Source organism: Hemitrygon akajei, chromosome 21, assembly GCF_048418815.1.
Source record: "Hemitrygon akajei chromosome 21, sHemAka1.3, whole genome shotgun sequence".
Classification (NCBI taxonomy): Eukaryota; Metazoa; Chordata; class Chondrichthyes; order Myliobatiformes; family Dasyatidae; genus Hemitrygon; species Hemitrygon akajei.
In genome coordinates this window covers 21,767,311-21,789,099 of record NC_133144.1, presented here as the reverse complement: position 1 = coordinate 21,789,099, position 21,789 = coordinate 21,767,311, and the positions used below count along the sequence as shown (strand labels likewise).

Sequence of the window (21,789 nt, the reverse complement as noted above, 5' to 3'; positions counted from 1 at the left end):
AGACATTTTAGCCCTGGGAAACAGATACTCCCCATCTACTCTATCAATGCCTCTCATAATCTTATAAACCTCTATCAGATCTCCCCTCAGCCTATGCCACTCCAGATAAAACAACGCAAGTTTATACGACCTCTCATGATAGCACATGTCCTCTAAACCAGCCAGCAATCTGATAAACATCTTCCGCACCCTTCTCCAAATCTTCAACATCCTTCTTATAGTGGGGCAACCAGAACTGTATGCAATACCCCAGATGAGGCCGAATCAAAGTTTTATAAGTTTGCAGCATAACCCCTTGCCTACTGAAAGAAACAACATCATAGTTTCCTCATCCCGCACCTCCCTTTTCTACCTCCTATCACAAACAAGAAAAAATCTGCAGATGCTGGAAATCCAAGCAACACACAACAAACTGCTGAACGAACTCAGCAGGCCAGGCAGCATCAATGGAAAAGAGTACAATTGATATTTCAGACTGAGACCCTTCATCAGGATTGAGTGAGCACATGGTCAAAGAGTCAGAGGGCAGCAGAGATCACAGAGGGGGGAGCAGTGAGAGAGGGTCTCACTGAACTCCCGTCGAAGGGAAGATTTAAACTTTTTCAGAGCAGGCAGCCCTGGAAGTGACTTCGCAGTGGAGTAGTCCAATCACAAACAAGAGAAAATCTGCAGATGCTGTAAATCCCCAGCAACACACACAAAATACATGTACAGGAGGAACTCAGCAGGCCAAGCCACATCTATAGAGAAGAGTAAACAATTGATGTTTCAGGCCAAGACCCTTCATCATTCCGTAATTCTTCTTAACAACCTTATCAATCTGTGTAGCCACTTCCAAAGAGCTATAAACTTGGATCCCAAGATCTCTCTGCTCAGCAATACTACTAAGGATCTTACCCTTACGTCTCCTTGCATTGACTACATATAACTCCAGACCCAACAATATACCTGACTTGTAACCGCCTCATCAGTTTATGAGCATTTAAGGATTGTGGACATAGCTCAATCCACTGTGAAAACCAGCCTCCTCTCCACAGATTCTGTCAACGCTTCTCACTGTCTCAGAAAAGCAGTCAGAGATCCCTCCCACCCGGACATTTTCTACCCCTCCTATCAGGCAGAAGATACAAAATCTTGAAAACACACACCACCAGTCTCAAAGACAGTATCTCTCCCATCTTGTACATTGAAGTTAAAGTCTTAATCTAACAATCTGCCTCATTATGACCCTCGTACCTTATTATCTACCAGAATTGCACATTCTCACTAACTGTAACACCGTGGTTTGTATTCTGTAATTTATACATTCCTTTGTACTATCTCTAAGAATTTTGAAATGATCTGTCTGGATGGCTTTTAAAACTAAGCTTCTTACGATAATTCTGCACATGTGACAATAAAAACCTGTATGAATACCAATACCACCACTGAGCACATCTACATCCATCCTCAGGAGTCCCCACCACCCAGGTTCAGGAACCATCAGGCTGTTGAACCAGAGAGCTAACTGCCCACTTCACTTGCTTCACTTGCCCAATCACTAAACTGCTCCCGCAACTTATGGACTCACTTTTAGGAACTCTTCATTTCCTGTTCTTGATATTTATTGCTTATTTATTTATTATTATTATTTGTCCTTTCTCTCAGCTCTAGCTGGGAAAACCTGAGCTATTGGCATAGCCAATCGCACTCACTCTCAATTGCTAGGAACTTTCGGACTATTCTAGTTTTTGTTTAACATTGTGGCTTTCTGGATATTTACATAAATATTGCTGTGTAGGCCTAATTGTTTAGTGCTATTATTTAAAGTTATTATTATTATTTCTATTTTTTTCATTTTTGTATTTACACCGTTTGTTGTCTTTTGCACACTGGTTGTCCACCCTGTTGGTGCAGTCTTTCATTGATCCTGCTCTGATTATTGGAATTATTGAGTATGCCCATAAGAAAATTAATGTCAGGGTTCTATATGGTGACATACTGTATATGTACTTTAAACTGTGAAAGGCTGGTATTACCAGTGACGTCCAAATCCTTTGTCTAATTGAAAGTACTCTTCTACCTTGCCTGGTCCAGCATTTGACTCCATTGCAATATTTTTGTCCATTATATTAATCTATTACCCAATAAATGAAACTAGAATTAGCTGACCATTTGTTTGTTTCCCCCTAACACAGCCTTTTTGGGATTTCTTATCACCGCATGCATCTTTGATCTTCAGCGAGCTCTTGCCCTTCTCATCATAACATGCATAGTGGTGTTCTTTACGATTTACGAGCTTGTGAAAAGCTTGCTGGGAAAGCAGATCATGAACTTCTTCACGCCTGTGAGTTCCTTCCTACAGAAGTACAGCAAGTGGTTTAAATGGTAGGTCATTTCTACCTGATTAACACGATGAAGCTGCTTATTCTTTGAGCCTTGCAAAACTTAAGACTTGCTGAACCAATGCAAAGCATTAATGAGAGAAGGGGATAACATTTCTTTACGTTTTAGCTTTATTCAGGGCTGATGACCTGCATGTTCCAGAACCTCTCTGGGCTGAGGGATTAACACTGGGCAGAAAGGCAGGGAGAACCCCTTGATCGACTACCGATCTATTACAACATCTTGAGAGAACTGATCTATTTGCTCATCCAAACACTGCTCTTCCAACAGTGCAGAACTCCCACAATACTGCATTGAATCATTAGCCTAGACTTGAGTGAGGTGTCGAACCCACGACCATTGGCACATAAGCGAAATACAAGCACCTTGTAAAGCCATTTAGTGAACTCCTCACATCCCACTTCATCCTTATGAACTGTCAAAGTAATACCAGATGAAAGGCCTAATGGTTTGGGGTTTCTTCCTGCCAGGTCTGTTGCTTTGTTGGCGCTGGCGGGATTAATTACTTGGATTGGCGTTGATACTTCAAAAAGACCCGAGCAGTTAACTTCCTTCGGAGGATTGTGTATACTCGTCACCCTGCTCTTTATCTTCTCTGCAAAGCCTCTGGCGGTGAGTTCCCACTCTTCCATCTTCTAACCCGGCTCATGAATCCGCAACAAACACACCCAGACTACTTTCCCCATAAGTGAAAATCAAAATCCTGAAGATGCTGGAAATCTAAAATAAAAGACCATCGGACCATAAGGTATAGAATCAGAACCAGGCTATTCAGCCCATCAAGTCTGCTTCATCGTTCAATATTGTTACTTTTTCCAGTACCATTTCTCCCCATAACTGTTAATTGACTCCCTTATCAATCAAGAACTTATCAATCACTGCCTTAAATACACCCATGGACTTAAATCCATTCCCAGGGCTCTCTTTCATTGTGAATGTGTTACCCTGAATTGTCTTCCCAAACGACAACACATTACACTCATCCTAAATGTTTGATATAGGAGCAGAATTAGGCTACCTAATTAGGTAATAATGGGTCTGCTCCACCATTCAATCATGGCTGATTTTTTTCTCAACCCCACTCTCCTGCCTTCTCCCCATAACTCTTAATCCCTTGCCAATCAGAAACCTATCAATTTCTGCCTCAAATTCACCAAAAAGCTTGGCATCCACAGCCCCCTATGTTGATGAATTCCACAGATTAACCATTCTCTGGCTGGAAAATATCCTCCTCATCTCCGTTCTAAAAGGACACCCTTTTATTCTGAGGTTGTACCCTTGGAGCCTAGAATCTCCTACCATCTCCCATCAACTCTCCACCTCTATCCAGGCTTCTCAGTATCCATTAGTTTCAATAAGATCTACCCGCGTCCTTCCAAACTCCATTGAGTACAGGCCTGGAGACATTAAATGTTCATTGTAGGTAAGCCTTTCATTCCCAAGAACAATCTTTTTGATCTCCTCTTTAACCACATCGTGGCCGGCACATCTTTCCTTTAGAGATGGGAAAAGAAGAAAATGCTGGAGGTATTCAGCAGGCCAGGCAGCTTCTGTGGAAAGAGAAACTGAGTTTACATTTCAGGTTGGCGACCATTCATCAGAGTCATAGCATTCCAGTGTTGAACAAATAGAGCACTTGGCTTGTTGAAGAAGGTAAATGGTTGACATTTCTTGAACCGTTCACGTCAATGGCAGTGAAGGTGATGAGTGTCCAGAGCTGGATATTAACCATCCAAACAACATGCTCACAACTGCTTTGATTTAACTCCTAAATAATTGTCGGTTGTGCTGCTTCTTGGCTCATCAAAGCAGGAGGATTGTGTGCACATCTGAAACATTTCTGGGGTAATGAAGGTTGGAAGCTGGCTCCACCAGACAATGCTAGGTCCGAGTACTGAAGGAGACTTACTTTTCCACCAGAATCGGGCGTAGATCTTGTCTCCCTATTTTTAGGACCACCTGAAGATTAGCTCAGGTGGGCCAAAATCAGCCAATCAGCGGACACAATTTTTCCCTCCAACTTCTAAATGTCAGTCGTCCATTATTGCTGGGAAAACGGGAAATCAGACAAGTACATTGACAAATGATGTCAGGATGAGATCCTAAAACACTCAAGAATCCATAGGTTTGTATAGGTAGGTCAGCATAAGGAAATGTGACACATCTCTTAAATGATTTCATAGAAATCAGCCAGCTCTGAGCATCACTCTCATAGACAAATCCCAGAGGGTGGGCGGGAGATTTGTTTGAAAGGCACCAGTGATGTAGTTTCAGCATGTGGACAGACTGGACAAATTATAGCTGTTTTCCTTCAACCAGAGTGGTTAAGGGAAGAATCAAAGAATTGGGAATTCTGAAAGGCAGTGATCATTCAAGAAGAAACTAGATCCATTGGCAGTAGGTTTAACCTGGTTTTGTTCTCAAAAGATATTGTGAAATTGAGATAGGGACATACGTTTTTAAAAACTGGTTATTATTCAGGGTTAATAGAGACCTTGGTAATACTCAGAAAAAGAAAATATTGCAAGGCCGTGAGAAGTTGTTAGTTAATAGAGACATAATGGGCTGTGTCAATCTGTTCATCAATAAGATCATTAATAAAATTTCCTGCAAAACAGCAAACATTGTCAGCACACCACTCCATCCTCAAATGTTTGAAATAGTTCAGCCAACTGGGTTTGTGTGTATGTCTCAATGAGAATTTTGCAGTAACTCCATTCGGTGACATTGTCAATGTGCGTACTAACTGCCGCTTCCCACCTCTCAGGTATCCTGCCGAGCACTGTTTGTGGGACTGGGCTTACAGTTTGTTCTTGGCCTCTTTATCATCAGGACGGAACCTGGCTTTCAGACGTTCAATTGGCTTGGAATCCAGATCCAGGTGAGGTCAGAGGGAAGGAATCTCACCAGTGAGTGTCATCCACTAGCAATGTGATGTTATCATTTGCACTTTAATAGTTCCATATCATTTTAGCATTGCTCGGTGATATCCCCTAAAAACAGGAGTCACAGTATTAATGCACAATCCACTTTCTGGTCCCATAATTGAACACTTCCATCGTACACTGTTGTCTGCTAAATGAAAGAGTTACAGGATTAATGTGTGATCCAGTTTCTGGGCTCATACTTTGTGATAGGCGAACTGAAATGGTAAGAGGAGAACAAAATTAGAATGACAATCATCATCATTATGTGCTGTGTCAAATGATGTGGTCGATCATGGTCTTTCCATGACCATGACTGTTCTTGCCAAATTTTTCTACAGAAGTGGTTAGCCATTGCCTTCTTCTGGGCGGTGTCTTTACAAGACGGGTGACCACAGCCATTATCAATACTCTTCGGTGATTGTCTGCCTGGCGTCAGTGGCCGCATAACTAGGACTAGTGATATGTACCAGCTGCTCATATGACCATCCGCCACCTGCTGCCATGGTTTCATGTGATACCAATCTGGGGAGGGGGGGTGGTGTGGTGAGCACTAAGCAGATGCCACTCCTTGCCCAAGGGTGACCTGCAAGCTAGTGGAGGGAAGGGGAGCCTCACACCTCCTTTGCTAGAGACATATCTCCAACCCACCTCCGGAGTAAGACAATTGGGCTGAGGAAAGATAAGTGCGAAAGCCAGGCTCTGCATTGTTTTCAACTTGTTCATGCTTGTATGAACATTCTCTCCTCCCATTAACAATATATTGGATGTGTTTATCACTAAATATCAGCAATAAACCCACCAAAGCATCTTTATCAGCGTCCAGTCAAACCTGCTGCCTCAGTTAATTAGAAGAGCAAGACCAGTTTATCAGTGGAGATACCGCCACTCCAAATCTCACACCTTGTTGACTCAGAAATGCAGTCTATCGTTCCATTCTCTGGGTCTAAGCCCCAAAAATTCTTATCCAATACAGTGTGAGATTACTTTCTACCACAAGGAATGTGGTAGGCTCCGAGGGTCGTTGGCTGCGGCCTCCTCAACAGTTAGTAATAAAAGCTGGTGATGTTAGCTCTGATGAACAGAAAAAGAAAAGGTTTCTCTCCTGAACAGAGCTGTTCTACCTTATGTATTGTTATTTTGAGAAGAGTTCTGAGGCAGCATCGACACTGAAAGCCTTACAGCTGTAACAATAACTTGTTTTGTTTTCCTTACAGACCTTTCTGGGTTATACAACTGCAGGGTCCAGCTTCCTGTTTGGAGATAATTTGATCAATGGCATTTTTGCCTTTCAGGTCAGTTTTCTACTTCCTCTTATTCTGGTGAATGAACTAGCACCTCCAGTCCAAGTTTTACAACATTATAGACAACAAGTTGGTCCCAAAATTGCAATAAAGGACACGACTGCAGGTTAACCCAAGAAACTATTTAGCACAGAGTTACCTACTCAAGAAGGGAACCTGAGGGAAGAAATAGATACAGATTTGAGCAAATCGTAACTGGACACAGATTGCAGTTCCATGTGATTGCAGTTTTGAAAGAGTGCGTATATCAGTAAAAGCTGTAAACACTATGGAAGTTTCAGATCAATATTTCAGGCTAACAACTTTACTCATCAGTTTAAATACTGGGTATTCACATGATTGGGTTAATGTGCTTGGGTCAGGAAATTAGGTTTGTTCTAGGTGAAACCGACAAAAAGCTGGAGGAAGTCAATGGCTAAGGCAGGAAATGGACAGTCTATGTTTCGTGTCAAGACCCTTTAACTGGACTGAAAGACAGATCAGAGAGAGGTATAAATAGGTGGAGCAAGAACCGGCAAAATGATTGGCAGATCCAGATGAGGGGAACTCTTGTTCCATCGTCTTCCCCTCACCACTTGATACCAGCTCTCCCTCCTCTACGTTTCAGTGCAGATGAATGATTTGAACTTGAAACGTCAACTGTCCAATTCCCTCCACAGATGCTGCCTGACCCATGAGTTTCTCCAGTGTTTTACCAGTTACTCCAGGTTGTCTCAGTGTCTGCACTTTCTTGAGTCCCCATTTGTTCCAGGTGACGTGGAAATAAAGTCTTAAGAGTCATGGAGACATAGAGTTATACAGTACACAAACAGGCCCTTTGTCCAAGCTGCCTAATTAAGCTAGTCCCATTTGCCTGCATTTGGCCATTCCCAATCTCAGTCAATGGTAGGGGTCCATGGCATAAAAATTTTGGGAACCCCTGATCTGAATCTTTATGATCTACAAACCTGTCCTAATGCTTTTTAAATGTTGTAATTTTGCCTGCTTGAAGCAATACAGGATGTAAAGATCAGATGAAATTTCCATAAGACCATAAAACATAGAAGCAGAATTTGGCCATTTGGCCCATTGAGTCTGCTCTATCATTCAATCATGGCTGATTTATTATCCCTCTCAAACCCATTCGCCTGCCTTCTAATCATAATCTTTTACACCCTTACTAATCAACCCCAGCTTTCAATATACCCAAAGACCTGACCTCCACAACCATCTGTGGCAATGAATTCCACAGATTCACCACCTGTTGGGTACAAAAATTCTTCCTCATCTCTGCTCTAAAGGGACATCCTTGTATTCTGAAGCTATGCCCCTGGTCCGAGACTCCCCCAGTATTGGAAACATCCTTTCCATATCCACCCTATCTAGACTTTTCAACATTTGGTAGGTTTCAATGAGATCCCCCTTTGTTCTCCTATGTTCCACATATTGAGGACTGAATGTGGAGTGAGCACTGACAAACTGCAGTGGGCAGGAGCTGAGGGAAGTTGTGATGAGGCTGAGTTTGGTGTCATCATCACATCAGCAGAATCTTACAACATATCTCTGCACGGCGTGGCTGAGAAATAGAATGACTAAGGGGAGGGGTGGATGGAGGGGGAAGGGAGAACCAAAGAGGGACAGCAGGAAGAGAAGTCACTGCAGGGGATTGTTCAATTACAACTTAGTTGACAAGTGCAATATCATCTAGGAGCATAAATGAGAGGATGGGCTACTCTGTTTTGGGAACAGAAGAGACTGCAGATGCTAGAATCTGGAGCCAAAAGCTAACTCCTCCTCCTTTATTTAGTTCCACACTCCACGTTCCTCCATTGTCACATTCCACCAGCTGCAGCCCTTCATCGCCTCCACTTCAAATCTCACAGTCTCTGTCACTATCGTGACTCCTCCCTCCTCCATTCTCCTATCACACCTCCTCACCTGGATCCACCCATTGCTGGCCAGCTTTTTCAAAACCCTTTCCCCTCAGTGCTTTCTACCAGCCACCTCTCCTCTATTTTTCATTCCAAATTAAGAGTCTCAACCCCAAAATTCAACTGTCCATTTCCCACTGCCTCCAGCATGTTATTTTTGAATCTGTTTTGGTGTAACTTGGCGACGAACATTGGCCAGGTCACTCAGAGATACCCTTTTACTGACACGCTGTGAGACCTGTAACATCTCCTTGAACGCTGGACAGTTGCAAGGCCTTGGTTTTTAAGATATCGTTGGCAGAATTCCCCCAGTCCTGGAGGGTCAGCCTTGGCTTGTTGCATCCTTGAATCATTGCGTTCGCTCCTTCAGGATTTTACTCAATGTTTTGTCTCTCTGTCCACAGGCATTGCCAATCGTTGTCTTCTTCAGTTCTGTGATGTCCATTCTCTACTACGTTGGTGCTATGCAGTGGTTAGTTCTTAAGGTAGTAAACACATATCCCTGGTAGGTACTGCTGAACATATTATGTTGTAACATCAGTGAATACATTCTGCTTCCCCAAATCACTCCATTAGCTTCAATAGGATACACTTCAGAGGCAGAGCAAATATAATACATCAGCTTGAAAGTTACTTGCCTCTCCTTGTGCTTCCATCTCTGTGCCTCTATCTCCATACCATCCCACTACCATCGCACAGCTCCCATTGCTTTGATTTTCCAATAAACACTAATGTGTTAAACATGGATGTATCGCCGTCGCTCTCGGCTATCTTGCTGTATGTGGTCAGTGTGAAACCTGGTGTTGCTTTCAGATCGCATGGTTGATGCAGGTTACAATGGGCACATCCGCAACAGAGACTCTGAGTGTCGCTGGCAACATCTTTGTGGGGCAGGTAGGTAGATAATTAAGGATAACTTCTGTTAAGTTTTGTAAATCCAGAAATTAATCAAAAGAAAAACATGAGGAGATCAGAATAAATGTATACCCAAGATCCGTTCTTTACTTTTAGTGGCATCTATAACATAGTGGCATAACGACATTTGCCATTCTCATACTTCTACATAAAACTCATAATGAATTATGTAAACAACAACAAATACTTAATCAAACAATATATTTCAATATACTCAAATACTACTGAACTATTAAATACACTACACTCATTCCTGCTTAGCTATAAACTCCAACTCAAAAGAGAATGCATTTTAATTCAAATATGTAATTATTGCTCTCTAGTCATCTTGCTTGTGGAAGAGCATCTTTCCTGACAGTGGTGGTGGGGCGGTGGGTCACTCTGCTTGGTAAGTGAGACTTGTGGCTGTGAAACAATCTAAGGTTCTAGTTGTAGGAATTGACTCTGGAACAACAGGAAGTGGTTCTGACAGCTCTGGGCACCTTTCTTACGGATGTGTTGGCATCCTGAACAGTGCACGGTAAGCCGCTCCATCTGCTGATCTTTCCCAGGCCACCAGACAAAGCTTCAAACCAAGCTTGCATTTTGACCACACCTAGATAACCGGCATGTACTGTAGCTCCTCCAACATTTTAGCTCTCAGCTTGGATGGTACAACAACTGTCAATCCCCACATAAGGTATGTCAAGGGCAAGTTCATCTTGGTGCTGGTAGAATGTGGGTACTGGAAATTCTGATGCAATTTCCAGCCATTTTGGGTGGTCAAGTAGACCTGAGATGGTGTGGGGCCTTTTCTGGTTTCCCTGTGGATCATCTGTGCCGTAAGAGGGAGAATGTCGATTTGCATTATGGAGAATATGTCAAAAGGAGTGTCCTCTTTTGTAAATTTCTCAGGTATTTATTTCCTTTTCCAAAGGTAAATAGAACAATCCATCAGCATTTTCATGATTAATTGTCTTCTTGAATTAAATCTTGTAATTGCGTCCCCCAAGAAACCGAGCCCATCTCTGCATTCATGCTGCTGCTTTTCGTGGAACACCCTTCCGTGGATTGAAAATGGGCACCAGTGTTTGATGTCAGTAATGAGGGTAAACTTCCTCCCATACTAGTACTGGTTGAAACATTTTACACCCCAAACCAGACTCAAGGTGTGATGAGAGTCCTTGCCCATAAGACCATAAGACATAGGAGCAGAATTAGGCCATCTGGCCCATCGAGTCTGCTCCACCATTCAATCATGGCTGATACTTTTTTCTACCTGCTTCTCAACACCAGTTCCCGGCCTTCTCCCCATAACCTTTGATGTTATGCCCAATCAAGAACCTAACAATCTCTGCCTTAAATACACCCAACATTACACCCAAAGCCTCCACAGCTGCATGTGGCAACAAATTTCACAAATTCACTATCCTTTGGCTAAAGAAATTTCTCTGCATCTCTGTTTTGAAAGGGTGCCCCTTTATCCTGTCTAGGGCTTTCAACATTCAAAAGGTTTCAATGAGACCCCCCTCATCCTTCTGAATTCCAGTGAGTACAGACCCAGAGTCATCAAACGTACCTCATATGATAACCCTTTCATTCCTGGAATCATCCTTGTGAACCTCCTCTGGACCCTCTCCAATGCCAGCACATCACATCTTTTCTAAGATGAGGGGCCCAAAACTGTTCACAAACTCAAAGTGAGGCCTCACCAGTACCTTATAAAGCCGCAGCATCACATCCCTGCTCTTGTATTCTAGGCCTCTTGCAATGAATGCTAACATGGCATTTGCCTTCCTCACCACCGACTCAACCTGCAAGTTAACCTTCAGGGTGTTCTGCACAAGGTCTCCCAAGTCCCTCTGCATCTCAGATTCCTGGATTTTTCCCCTTTCAGAAAATAGTCCACACATTTATTTCTACTACCAAAATGCATGACCATGCACTTGAAAAAAGATGGTTTGGACTCAAATGCTGGAGTTTCTAAAGCAAGGATTGAGACATGGTATCAAACTGGATCAAGAACTGAGCACAGACCAAATGCTAGACAGTATCACTAGTAGGGCTTACATTTGATCTCTGAGGCTCCATTCAGGTGCTCTTTAAATATTCAATTCTTGGCACCCAAACCATGATTGGCAATTAACAGGATGGTCTTGAACCCTTAAAGGGGCTGTGCCAGCTGTCCATATATGGTGAGACAGTGTCTAAACTCCGGAAGCTGGCACAGATGAGTGCGTCTCATAACAGGACCTCCTCACTACGGCTGACTCCTGATGGCCCTGGCTGCTTGGAGAGACGATGGTGGTCGTGAATGCAAGCCAGATCCAAGGTGTCTCTTTTGGGCACCCAGCACCTTTTCTCGGGGCTGAATCCTTCCTAGTCCATGAGGTATTGCCGAACACCCCAAACAGTTTGTGAGTCCAAATTTCTTCTCACCGTGAAGATCTGTTCCCCATCGATAAACCTGGGTGGTGGCGGGGCTGATGGTGGAGGGGCTAAGGGGCTGATACAGATATGTTTGCATTTAGAGATGTGGAAGGTGGGATTGATCTTTAGGGTCTTGGGAAGCTGCAAGGTGTAAGCCACTGGGTTTACTTTCCTCGGGACTTTGAAGTGTCCAATGAACTTGGGCGCCAACATTCTAGACTCCACTTGGAGAGGCAAATCATGAGTGGACAGTCAGACCTGTTGCCAAGGCTGCAAAGCAGGTCCTCGACTTCTCCTTCAGTTCACCTTGGTTTCCATCTTCCAGGTAGAGGCCAGCAGAATCTCCCTTGCCCTATTCCATTTCCGCTTGTAGCATTGAATGAGACCTTCAGCTGCAGGAACACCAAGCTCAGCCTCCTGTTCCGGAAACAGTGGCAGAGGATAACCAAATTGGCACTCAAATGGTGAAATCCTGCACACCGAATGTTGTAAAGTGTTGTGGGCAACCTCTACCCACAACAAATTGTCGCATCAGGTCTTTCTGAGGCCAGGTATCTTAGGGTACGTTCCAAATCTGGCCATTAGACCGTGGCTGAAAACCAGAGAAAAGACTTCCCATTGCTCCAATCAGCTTACAGAATGCCCTCCAGAACTGTGCAGTGAATTGTGGACCATGATCCGAGACAGTGTCCAGCAGGAATCCATGGATGATGAAGACCTGTCTCAGGACAATTTTGAACAACAACACATAAAAAATGCTGGTGGAACTCAGCAGGCCAGGCAGTATCTATAGGAGAAGCACTGTCAGGTCCTGCCGAAGGGTCTCGGCCCAAAACGTCGACAGTGCTTCTCCTATAGATGCTGCCTGGCCTGCTGTATTCTACCAGCATTTTGTGTGTGTTGTTGTTTGAATTTCCAGCATCTGCAGATTTCCTCATGTCAGGACAATTTTGGCCAGTTCTGTCGCAGATGGTAGCTTCTCCAAGGCAATGAGCTTGCAGGTTTTCAAAACTGGTCAAAAATTACCGTGATGACGGTCTTCGGTTGGATGGCGGAAGACCCATGACGAAGTCCATGGAGACGTGCACCCATGCTCTTTCTGGAACAGCTAGGGAGTGGAGGAGCCCTTGAGGTCAGGTACAGGGCTCCTTGTTCTGGCCACACACCTCACATGCCTGCACGTACTGCTGGACATTTTTCATCAATTCAGACCAGTAATATGATAAAGCTGAGGGCCCTGACAATCCCTGGGTGAGCGGTCATTCTCGACCAATGTCCCCATTGGGGGACCTGAGACGAGACGGAACTTGGAATGAACAGCCGGCCCAGAGGACCGTTCTTCAGAATCTCCCCTTGCAAACAAGAGCGTTGATTCCCCAGCGAATTAACACTGCCTCCTTGACTTGGAGCACAATGGTGGTAGGCTGCTCCTCTCCTTTGGGTTCGTCAAACTGACAGGACAAGCCATCAGGTTTCTGGTTTTTTGACCCCCCGTCAATTGGTCAGGATGAATTTAAAGTGGTTAAAGAACGAAGACCACCTGGCCTGCCTGGAATTCAGTCTCTTGGCCTCCTGAACATAAGCCAGGTTCTTGAGGTCTTCCAGATGATTAAAGGGTTCTTGGCCCCCTCTAGCCAGTGACATCATTCCTCCAAAGCTAACTTAACTGCAAGCAGCTCCCAATTCCAGATGTCATAGTTTCACTCTGCCGGGGGAAGACCACGCACACGTGCGCAGTTTATTGTCCGACAGTGTCTGTTGAGACACCACTGCACCCACTCCAATGTCTGAGGCATCCACCTCCATGATGAAGGGAAGGTCTGGGTTAGGAGAAACCAAGATGGGAGCTGATGTGAACGGTTGTTTAACTCTACAAGAGCAGCCTCCACTTCGATAGTCCAGACAAAGAGCCCCGTGAATCTCTTTGTTAGCACTCTCAGTGGGGCTGCCTCTGAGCTGAAGTTCCCGATGATCTTCTGGTAAAAGTTTGTAAATCCCCAGGAATCGTTGGGCTTGTTTCACACTGGATGGTTGTGCCCAGTCTCTGACTGCCTGGGTCTTGGTAGGGTCCAACTTTAGGCTGCCATTAGAGATGAGAAAAAACAGAAATAAAAAGGTGATCATGTGAAATTCAGACTTCACCAGCTTAACATGAAGTCCATGGTTCAGAAGCCTCTTTAAGTGTCTCCGATGTGAGCAACGTGCTCCTCCATGGACTTTGAGAAGACACGGATATTGTCCAAGTAGACAAAGGTGTACTGATGGAGTGCATACGAAGCACATCATTTTTAAAGGCGTGAAAAACAGCTGGAGCATTCACAGGGCCGAAGGGCATAACCAGATATTCATAGTGACCCGTCGGTGTATTGAATGCAGTTTTCCACTCATCGTTTCCCATTATACGGACCACATTCTACGCACTCCGCAGGTCTTGCTTCATGAATACTCTTGCCCTTGGAGCATCTCAAAGGCCACATTCTTGAGTGGTGGTAGCGATTATTGGCCATTATGCGGCTTAAACATCTATAATCAATGCATAGCCATCTTTCTTTTGTACGAAGAAGACCCTGTGGGTGAGGTGGGGGGCTGAATGAAGCCCATGGCAACAGCCTCCTTTATATACCCCTCCATTGTGTTTCTCTCTGGACCTGAGAGCATGTACAATCAACCTGTGAGGGACAAGTACCGGGCAGCAGCTCTATAGCACAGTCATAGGGTTGGTGCAGTGGAAGAGTCCAGGCCTTTCCTTTGATGAAGACCTCATCCAAATCCTCGTAGACAGAATGGATTTCAACCACTCTGAATGTTGCAATCTCCTCCGGACCTTCGTTTGGCACTGACTTCTGAGGCTTCTTAGGTGGCAGGGGTGATTGGACAGACCTTAGAGACTCCTCCCTAAGTTCACAAAACTCATTCTCAGAAACAGTAACCAAATCAGAGTCCAAATCCCCATCTGTATCCTCAGGTGATGGCAGAGAGGCATTACGGATGGTTCTTGCCCCACCCCCCAGGAATAGCCTTGAAGGATCCGCCTACAGGAATCTTTCCTCAAGAGCTGACGACTGGATTCCTTAGTCTTCAGCTCAAGTTTTCCAGACTGCTTGGGCATCTCCTTAGTCTGCTCCTGAACGAGAGATTCTTTCTCTCTAGTTCATGCACAGTCCCAACTAGACAGGGTTGTAACACGCACAGTCCCGTTGACCAGGACCATCTTGCCTATCCTTGAGGGCAGGACTAGGTCTCTATAAGGCCTCAGGTTACCTCACACTGAAGGCTGTCCCCTTGTTGGTCATTGGTGTCGGGAGAGTCTGGGGGTCAGACGCCAGACTGCAAACAAACCCTCTTACAATGACTGGACCAAGCAATGATTTTCCCCTCCCTTCTGTCCATTGATGGGTTATGCTGGGATAGTTAAGAGTACCTGAAAACCAGGGGTATGATTGGAGAGTCAGTGATGTAGAAACTAATGTCTTCCACATGATCCCCTATCCTCATCTGCCCAGAACCTAGCGGGCAGCCGTCCAAGACAATTGCAGGCATAGACCAGCTCAACTCACACAGTGGTAAGTCGAGCTGACGGGCGGTTCAGAAAATTACCCTCTGCCCCAGAGTCCACAAAAGCCTTTATCTGTCTCAAGGTTCTTACCCCAAGTGAGTTCTGCCTTTCCAGCACGAAGCCGGAATCCATGGGATCGGGAGTAGTCTGCTACTGGCAGAGTCCTCCTGACACTGGACAGTCTCAGCATTTTCCCGATAGTTGCAGCCTGGAACACTTGGCCTGCGGGTGACCTGCTTCCCCGCAGTAAAAACAGCTCCCTTGACTCTGACGCCAGGACCTCTCGTTAACGGAGAGTCTAGTGCAGCTGATCTGCAGGGGTTCCACAGGACCTTGAGCAGGAGACAGACTAGTCATGGTCCGAGGTTGTGGAGCGGAACTGTGATATGTTGGGACCGGCACTCTTTGACCTCCTGAAGTAGTCCCACCATCACTCTGACAGGCAATTATCAAGACAAATGGACTTGTCAACCAGAACCTCTAAGTTCTCTGCTGATTCTCCCAAGGCAGGGCATCCTTCAGTTCACCTTAGAGACTGTGGCAGTATAGAGTGGCCAAGACCTCCCTGTTCCAACCACTCTCTTGGGCCAAAATCTGAAAATCTATCACATAGTCAGCCACTGAATGTCCACCCTGTCGAATCTTCAACAGATGGTCCGAAACTCAGTTTGCTCTGGTGGGATAATAGAACACCTTCCCCGTGGCAGCCCTGAATTCCTCTGAATCTGAGCAAATCTCTGACCTGCATTCCCAATGCACGGTGGCCCAGGCCAGGGCTTTCCCAGTCAGAGGAGATAATGAAGGCCACCTTTCTATGCACCGAAAGGAACCAGGGCAGCTGGAGTTCGAACACTAATGAGCATTGAATAGGGAAGCTGCAGCAAAAGCCCGGGTCACTGTCGAATCTCTCTGGAGTTGGAAGATGTATTGACTCCGCAGAGCAACCAGCTGTCTCTCCCGAGCAACTCTGACTTCCTTCTTGCAGGAGTTGACAAACAGCTACCTGGAGGTCGTGTAGCTCCAGACTCTGGAAATCCTTTTGCAATGGCTGGCCACAGCGGATGAAAGTCTCTGATACCCTGAGCCTGCTGGGTCTGTTGTACTGTGACGAGAGTCCTTGATAAGGATGGCTTGGACCCAGATGCTGGACTATCCGAAGCAAGGACTGAGACACGGTTTCAAACTGGATTGAGAACTGAAAAAAAACAAGCACTAGACGATATCAGTAGTAGGACTTACGATTGAGCATCAAGGCTCTGTTCAGGTGCTCTTTAAGTGCTCAATTCTTGGCACCCAAAGTGTGATTGGCAACCAGCAGAATTGTCCTGACGCTTAAAGGGACCGCGCCAGCTATCCATACTCCAGAGAGTTAGAGCGTCTAAACCCTGGTGGATGTATCTCGCCCCTCTGCCAATCTGTGCGTAATGACTCTCTGCAGCAGTAAGGGATCATGATGCAAAGGCTATTGGGCATTCACTTCCATCACTCACAACATGTGACATGACTGCACTTACACCGAAAAAGGAGGTGTCACAGTCGAGCTTCACTGGACATTGTGGATCATAATGTTGAGTACAGTGTCTGATGTCACCATTTCCTTTGTCTTTCGGAAAGCCATCTACGCTGCTATGTTCATTTCCATTTCTTCACAATCTGTAGTAATGACTTCAAGGAGTTGAGCACAGTGGCCAGGTTCTGGCAGGGATCTGTAATAGTAATTGACAAATTGTAATATGGGCCGCAACTGTGACCCGTCCTTTAGCCTTGAGGCACCCATCACTGCTTGAATTTTCTCAACAATTTTAGTAACCCTTGTGCATCGATGGTCTTAGCACAGTAAGTGATGCTTGGTTTAAAGAATTCACATATTGTGCTCTGAGCCAATAATCTTCTAATACTTTTAACACTATCTTGATATTTTGGAGATGTTCCTTGTCACCCTCACTGATAACAATGATGTTGTCCAAGTTACAGCCTGCGCGATCTTGCAGCACCTGGTCCATAGCATTCTGCCAGAGTGCAGGTGCAGATGCTGCTCCAAAAATAAGCCTATTATAGTGATAAAACCCTTTGTGAGTGTTTATGGTGAGAAACACTTTGGAGTCTCCTTCCATCTCCATTTGTAGGTAGGCCTCAGCTGTGTCCACTTCGCTAAAGTGTTTTCCTCCAGAAAGGTTCGCAAAGATATCCTCTATCCTGGGCAGATGGTATTGATCTCCTTTCAGTTGATGGTGACCTTAAAATCACCACAGATCCTGACAGACACATACTTCTTGCCCAGTGGGACCACTGGTGTTGCCCATGGGCTACACTCAAACCTGGAGAGAATTCCTTCATCCTCCTTGCGCTCTCACTTTATCATGGACAGTTTAAGAAACTGGACGGCCTTTATAAGGCTTCGGGTTTAGCATTTTCATTTAACTTCAATTTTTCTAATGCCATCCCTGAACACTGCTTTGGCATCATCCAGTATCTTTCTTAATTTGCTTTCAGTTGTCTCTGTTGCTGGGGTTATGGCATGCAAATGATGGATGGACTTCCCATCAAGCACCAATCACATCCCCACAATGCTGGTCCATCTACTTTTACCACATACAAGCCCAACGTGGCTTGTTGGTTGTTGTATTTCACTGTTACAAATATCATTCTCACAGGAGTTATCCTTTCTCCAGTATAAGTTCTTAATTAGATATCTGCAGGCTTCAGTTCAGTATCTTTGAACTGTCATTCAAACTCATTTTGTGGAATGACTGGAACAGCCAAGCCAGTGTCCATTTCCATGTTAATTAATTTGCTGTTTTTATGTGTAGTAACTAATTTCAATAAAAAGACAGCAGTCCAGGAGAATGGGTCTTAGTTTGTTCTTTACTTTAGCAAGACATGCACTTATCATGTGGTAGTATTGTGACATATGCAATTCATATATTTTTACATACAATCCATAATGCATTATTTAAATGCAGACGAATGTTTGATCAAACAATGTATTTACAATATTACCCAAATACTATTGAAATATTAAATACACAATGCCGTTCACTTCTGGTGTAAGCCATATTGTTTGTCTATTGTTAGTTTTCACATTGTAAATCTCAGGGTTACCTAGTTCTGTGTCACTCTTATCATTATCAGATTTTTCATCAAAGGCATGCAGATTAGTCCTCTTTTTGAAACTGCAACTTGACTTTTTAGTTTTTCCTCTTCCCAAAGCAGTCCATTTATTTTTGGCTGCCCATAATGCTCTTTACTTGTGTCCTACTCTGTTGCATTTTCTGCGAGTTATGCCTTGAAACCTGCATTGGTCTGGTTGGTGTATGTGAGCCCCTGCCACAATGATAACACAAATTGTTCTGCCAGATCACTTTCCATGCAGATGTTGCAATTTTGTTCACGCTCACTTTCATTCCTGACCACAACTCAAATGTGCCTTTAACTGTGGTTTCCATTGATACAGTGATTTCAACTGCTCTTTTAAATGTGAGTTGTGCTTCAGTTAGGAGCTATTTTTGAATGTTTTCTTGTTATATTCCACAGACTAAATGATCTCTCGGTGCATCATTAAGCCTATCACTGAACTGCAATGCTCAGACAATCTCTTCAATGCAGCCAGAGGTGGCTGGAGAGGCCAACTCATTGGGTATGCTTAAAGCAGATTAAAGTTGATAGGTTTTTGATTAGTCAGGACATTAAAGATTATGGGGATAGGACAGAAGAACGAGGTTGACAGGGATAATAAATCATCCATGCAGGAATGGCAGAGCAGACTCAGTGATCAAATGGCCTAATTCTGCTCCTATGTCTTATGATCTTATGGTCTAACAGTGGTTGTACCTTCACTCACTCCAAACTTCTTTGGTTTTGCCAGCACCATCTTCCATTCTTGAAATCATCATTGGTCCAAGACAACACTTCCATGTCACTGGATGTCAGTCAGGAACAACAGGACAATATTTGCAAAAATCACTTTTATGATATGATCAGTTAGGCAATAAATCTTATAGGACATACTGCAAACAGAACCCTTCATCCAAACAGTTATCTTCCAACAACCATGAGGGAATATTTATTTTCAGACAGAGGCACCTCTTCTCATCCGGCCATACTTGTCAGACATGACCAAGTCGGAGATACATGCTGTTATGACGGGAGGATTTGCCACCATCGCTGGGAGTGTTCTGGGAGCCTACATCTCCTTTGGGGTAAGTGTGTGTCAGTTGTGAAGCTCATTTTTTGCATTAATTCCTAACAATCCTCATCCCTTTCTCTCAAACCTTTCATAGATGTGACAGCAGAAATCTGGAAGTCACTGCCCAAAAACACGTTCAATTGAACAGGACAAAACTGCGTAGCTTGTCGGTTCCTGATGCAAAGGGTTAGGAAATAAAGATAGGTAGAAAGTTAATTAGTCTGGTCAAAATTTTAATGAAAGAATAGACATGAAAAGTTGGATACCCCACATTCAACTAGGAGGATAGATTATTATTTTACCTATGGGCTGTTCATTAGAGTATTTATTTCCCCACCACTCACCACTCATTATTATTTCTAACTACTGTAAAACAAAATGATTCTTGTTAAATGCAAAGAAGATTTATGAGAATGTTACCAGAATTCAAGGGCCTGAGTTATAGCTAGGGGCTGGGGAGGCGTGCTGTTCATTCCTTGGCGCATAGGACACTGAGAGATGACCTTATAGAGGTCTGTAAAACCATAAGGACCATAGATAGAATGAACACACACCATCTTTTTACCTAGAGAAAGTGACTCAAAGACTAGAGGAGAAACGAGGGGAAAGATTTAAAAAGGGACCTGAGAGGTAATTTCTTCATGACATATCCTTTAGAAACGCCCATTCTCTGCTTCCAAATGCAGGAATTCCTTGTGGAGTCTGCAGAATTCTTACCAACTCCCAAGTAAATCTACTTAATTACCCTGAGGAGCAACTTCATCATGCAGAGGGTGGTGTGCATAGGAAAGAGCTGCCAGAGAAAATAGTTGTAGTTGTAGTAGTTTTAAGAGATCGCATGCTCCTTATGTGCCATGTCGTATGATGTGGGTGATCATGGTCTTTCCATGACCATGATTATTCTTGGCAATTTTTTCTACAGAAGTGAAGAGATGGATAGGGAAGTTTTTAAGGGATACAGACCAAATATGGGCAAATGGGATTAGCCTGGGTGGTCATGTTGGCTGGTATGATTGAGTTGTTTCCATGACTCTATCGCTCTAAATTACAGTCATTAATATGAATTAGGATCACAAGGGGAAAAATATGAAAGAGACATAATATGATTGTTAATTATAAGACAATCAATCAAATGAGCTTGTAAGAGCTTTAATGCTTTTTATTCCTGTGTGTATTTGTTATAGGGTGCAAGAGTTGGGGATGTTGCTCATATACCAAGACAACATTCCAGCCCACAAGTAGTCACAACAAGGACTATTTTTCTTGGAGCATAGGAGAGTGAGGGGTGACGTTATGGCCTCATAAAAGCCATAGGTAGAGTAATTGTACTCAGTCTTTTTCCAAGGGAAAGGGTCTCAAAAACTAGTGGACACAGGTTTAAAGTGAGAGGAAAATTTTAAAGGGACCCGAAGGACAATTTCATCATGTCATCTAAAAAAAAAATCCATTCTCTGCCTCCAAATACAGGAATTCCTTGTGGAGTCTGCAGAACTCCCAAGTAGATCTACTTAATTACCCTCATCTGGCTAAGGGTCCAACTTCCCAGGAGGTCCCTTGGATATACCGTGGGTAGCACCAAACTTGGTAACATTGAATAGTAAAGTACACGTGGATATACTTGTCAATATAAAGTTGGTGTGTCAGTTTTGGAGAGTTAATAAATACTTCCCATGTGTGAAGAATTGTCCTAGGTCATATCTTTCAAGAAATTGCCTTGGACTTTTTTAATGTTAGTTGCTCTTCTTGATTAACAGATTCAGTCAGGTGACATTCTCACCTTGCCTTCCAGATTAGTGCATCCAATTTGATCGCAGCCTCTGTGATGGCAGCACCATGTGCACTCGCCCTTTCAAAACTCAGCTACCCTGAGCTGGAAGAATCCAAGTTCAAGACCGAAGAGGGAGTAAAGCTCGATAAGACGTATGTAAGATCAGCCCTGCACTGAAAGTGCTCAGAACCTCCAGTTCATGATCAAAATCCTCCAGAATAACATATCACAATACCAGGTTTAGGAGAGAGTGGGCTATAGGTTTAATTCTTGACATTAAACCAAGTCCAGGCTGCCGAGTGTGGTTTAAAGTCAGGACACTTCAGAGTAAGATTGCTGCAGGGGTTCTCCTGACTTGCCACTGTCCAAGAGCCCAAAGAAAGCCACAAATGGGAATCTGGATTAAACTGGAGAGGTTAACCAGGATGGGCC

At 44.0% G+C, this 21,789-nt stretch overlaps 1 protein-coding gene across 10 annotated transcripts in view; it reads left to right on the top strand.

The window, feature by feature from the left end:
- slc28a1 (solute carrier family 28 member 1) overlaps positions 1-21,789 on the top strand; it is a 97,746-nt gene that overhangs the window by 54,653 nt on the left and 21,304 nt on the right. For all 10 annotated transcript variants that reach the window (XM_073024996.1, XM_073024989.1, XM_073024988.1 and 7 more), the window contains 8 exons: positions 2,178-2,367; positions 2,856-2,997; positions 5,153-5,266; positions 6,527-6,604; positions 8,928-9,008; positions 9,337-9,417; positions 19,477-19,602; positions 21,379-21,509. In XM_073024996.1, the coding sequence (XP_072881097.1) occupies positions 2,178-2,367; positions 2,856-2,997; positions 5,153-5,266; positions 6,527-6,604; positions 8,928-9,008; positions 9,337-9,417; positions 19,477-19,602; positions 21,379-21,509 (943 nt within the window). The remainder of the gene's footprint in view (positions 1-2,177; positions 2,368-2,855; positions 2,998-5,152; positions 5,267-6,526; positions 6,605-8,927; positions 9,009-9,336; positions 9,418-19,476; positions 19,603-21,378; positions 21,510-21,789) is intronic.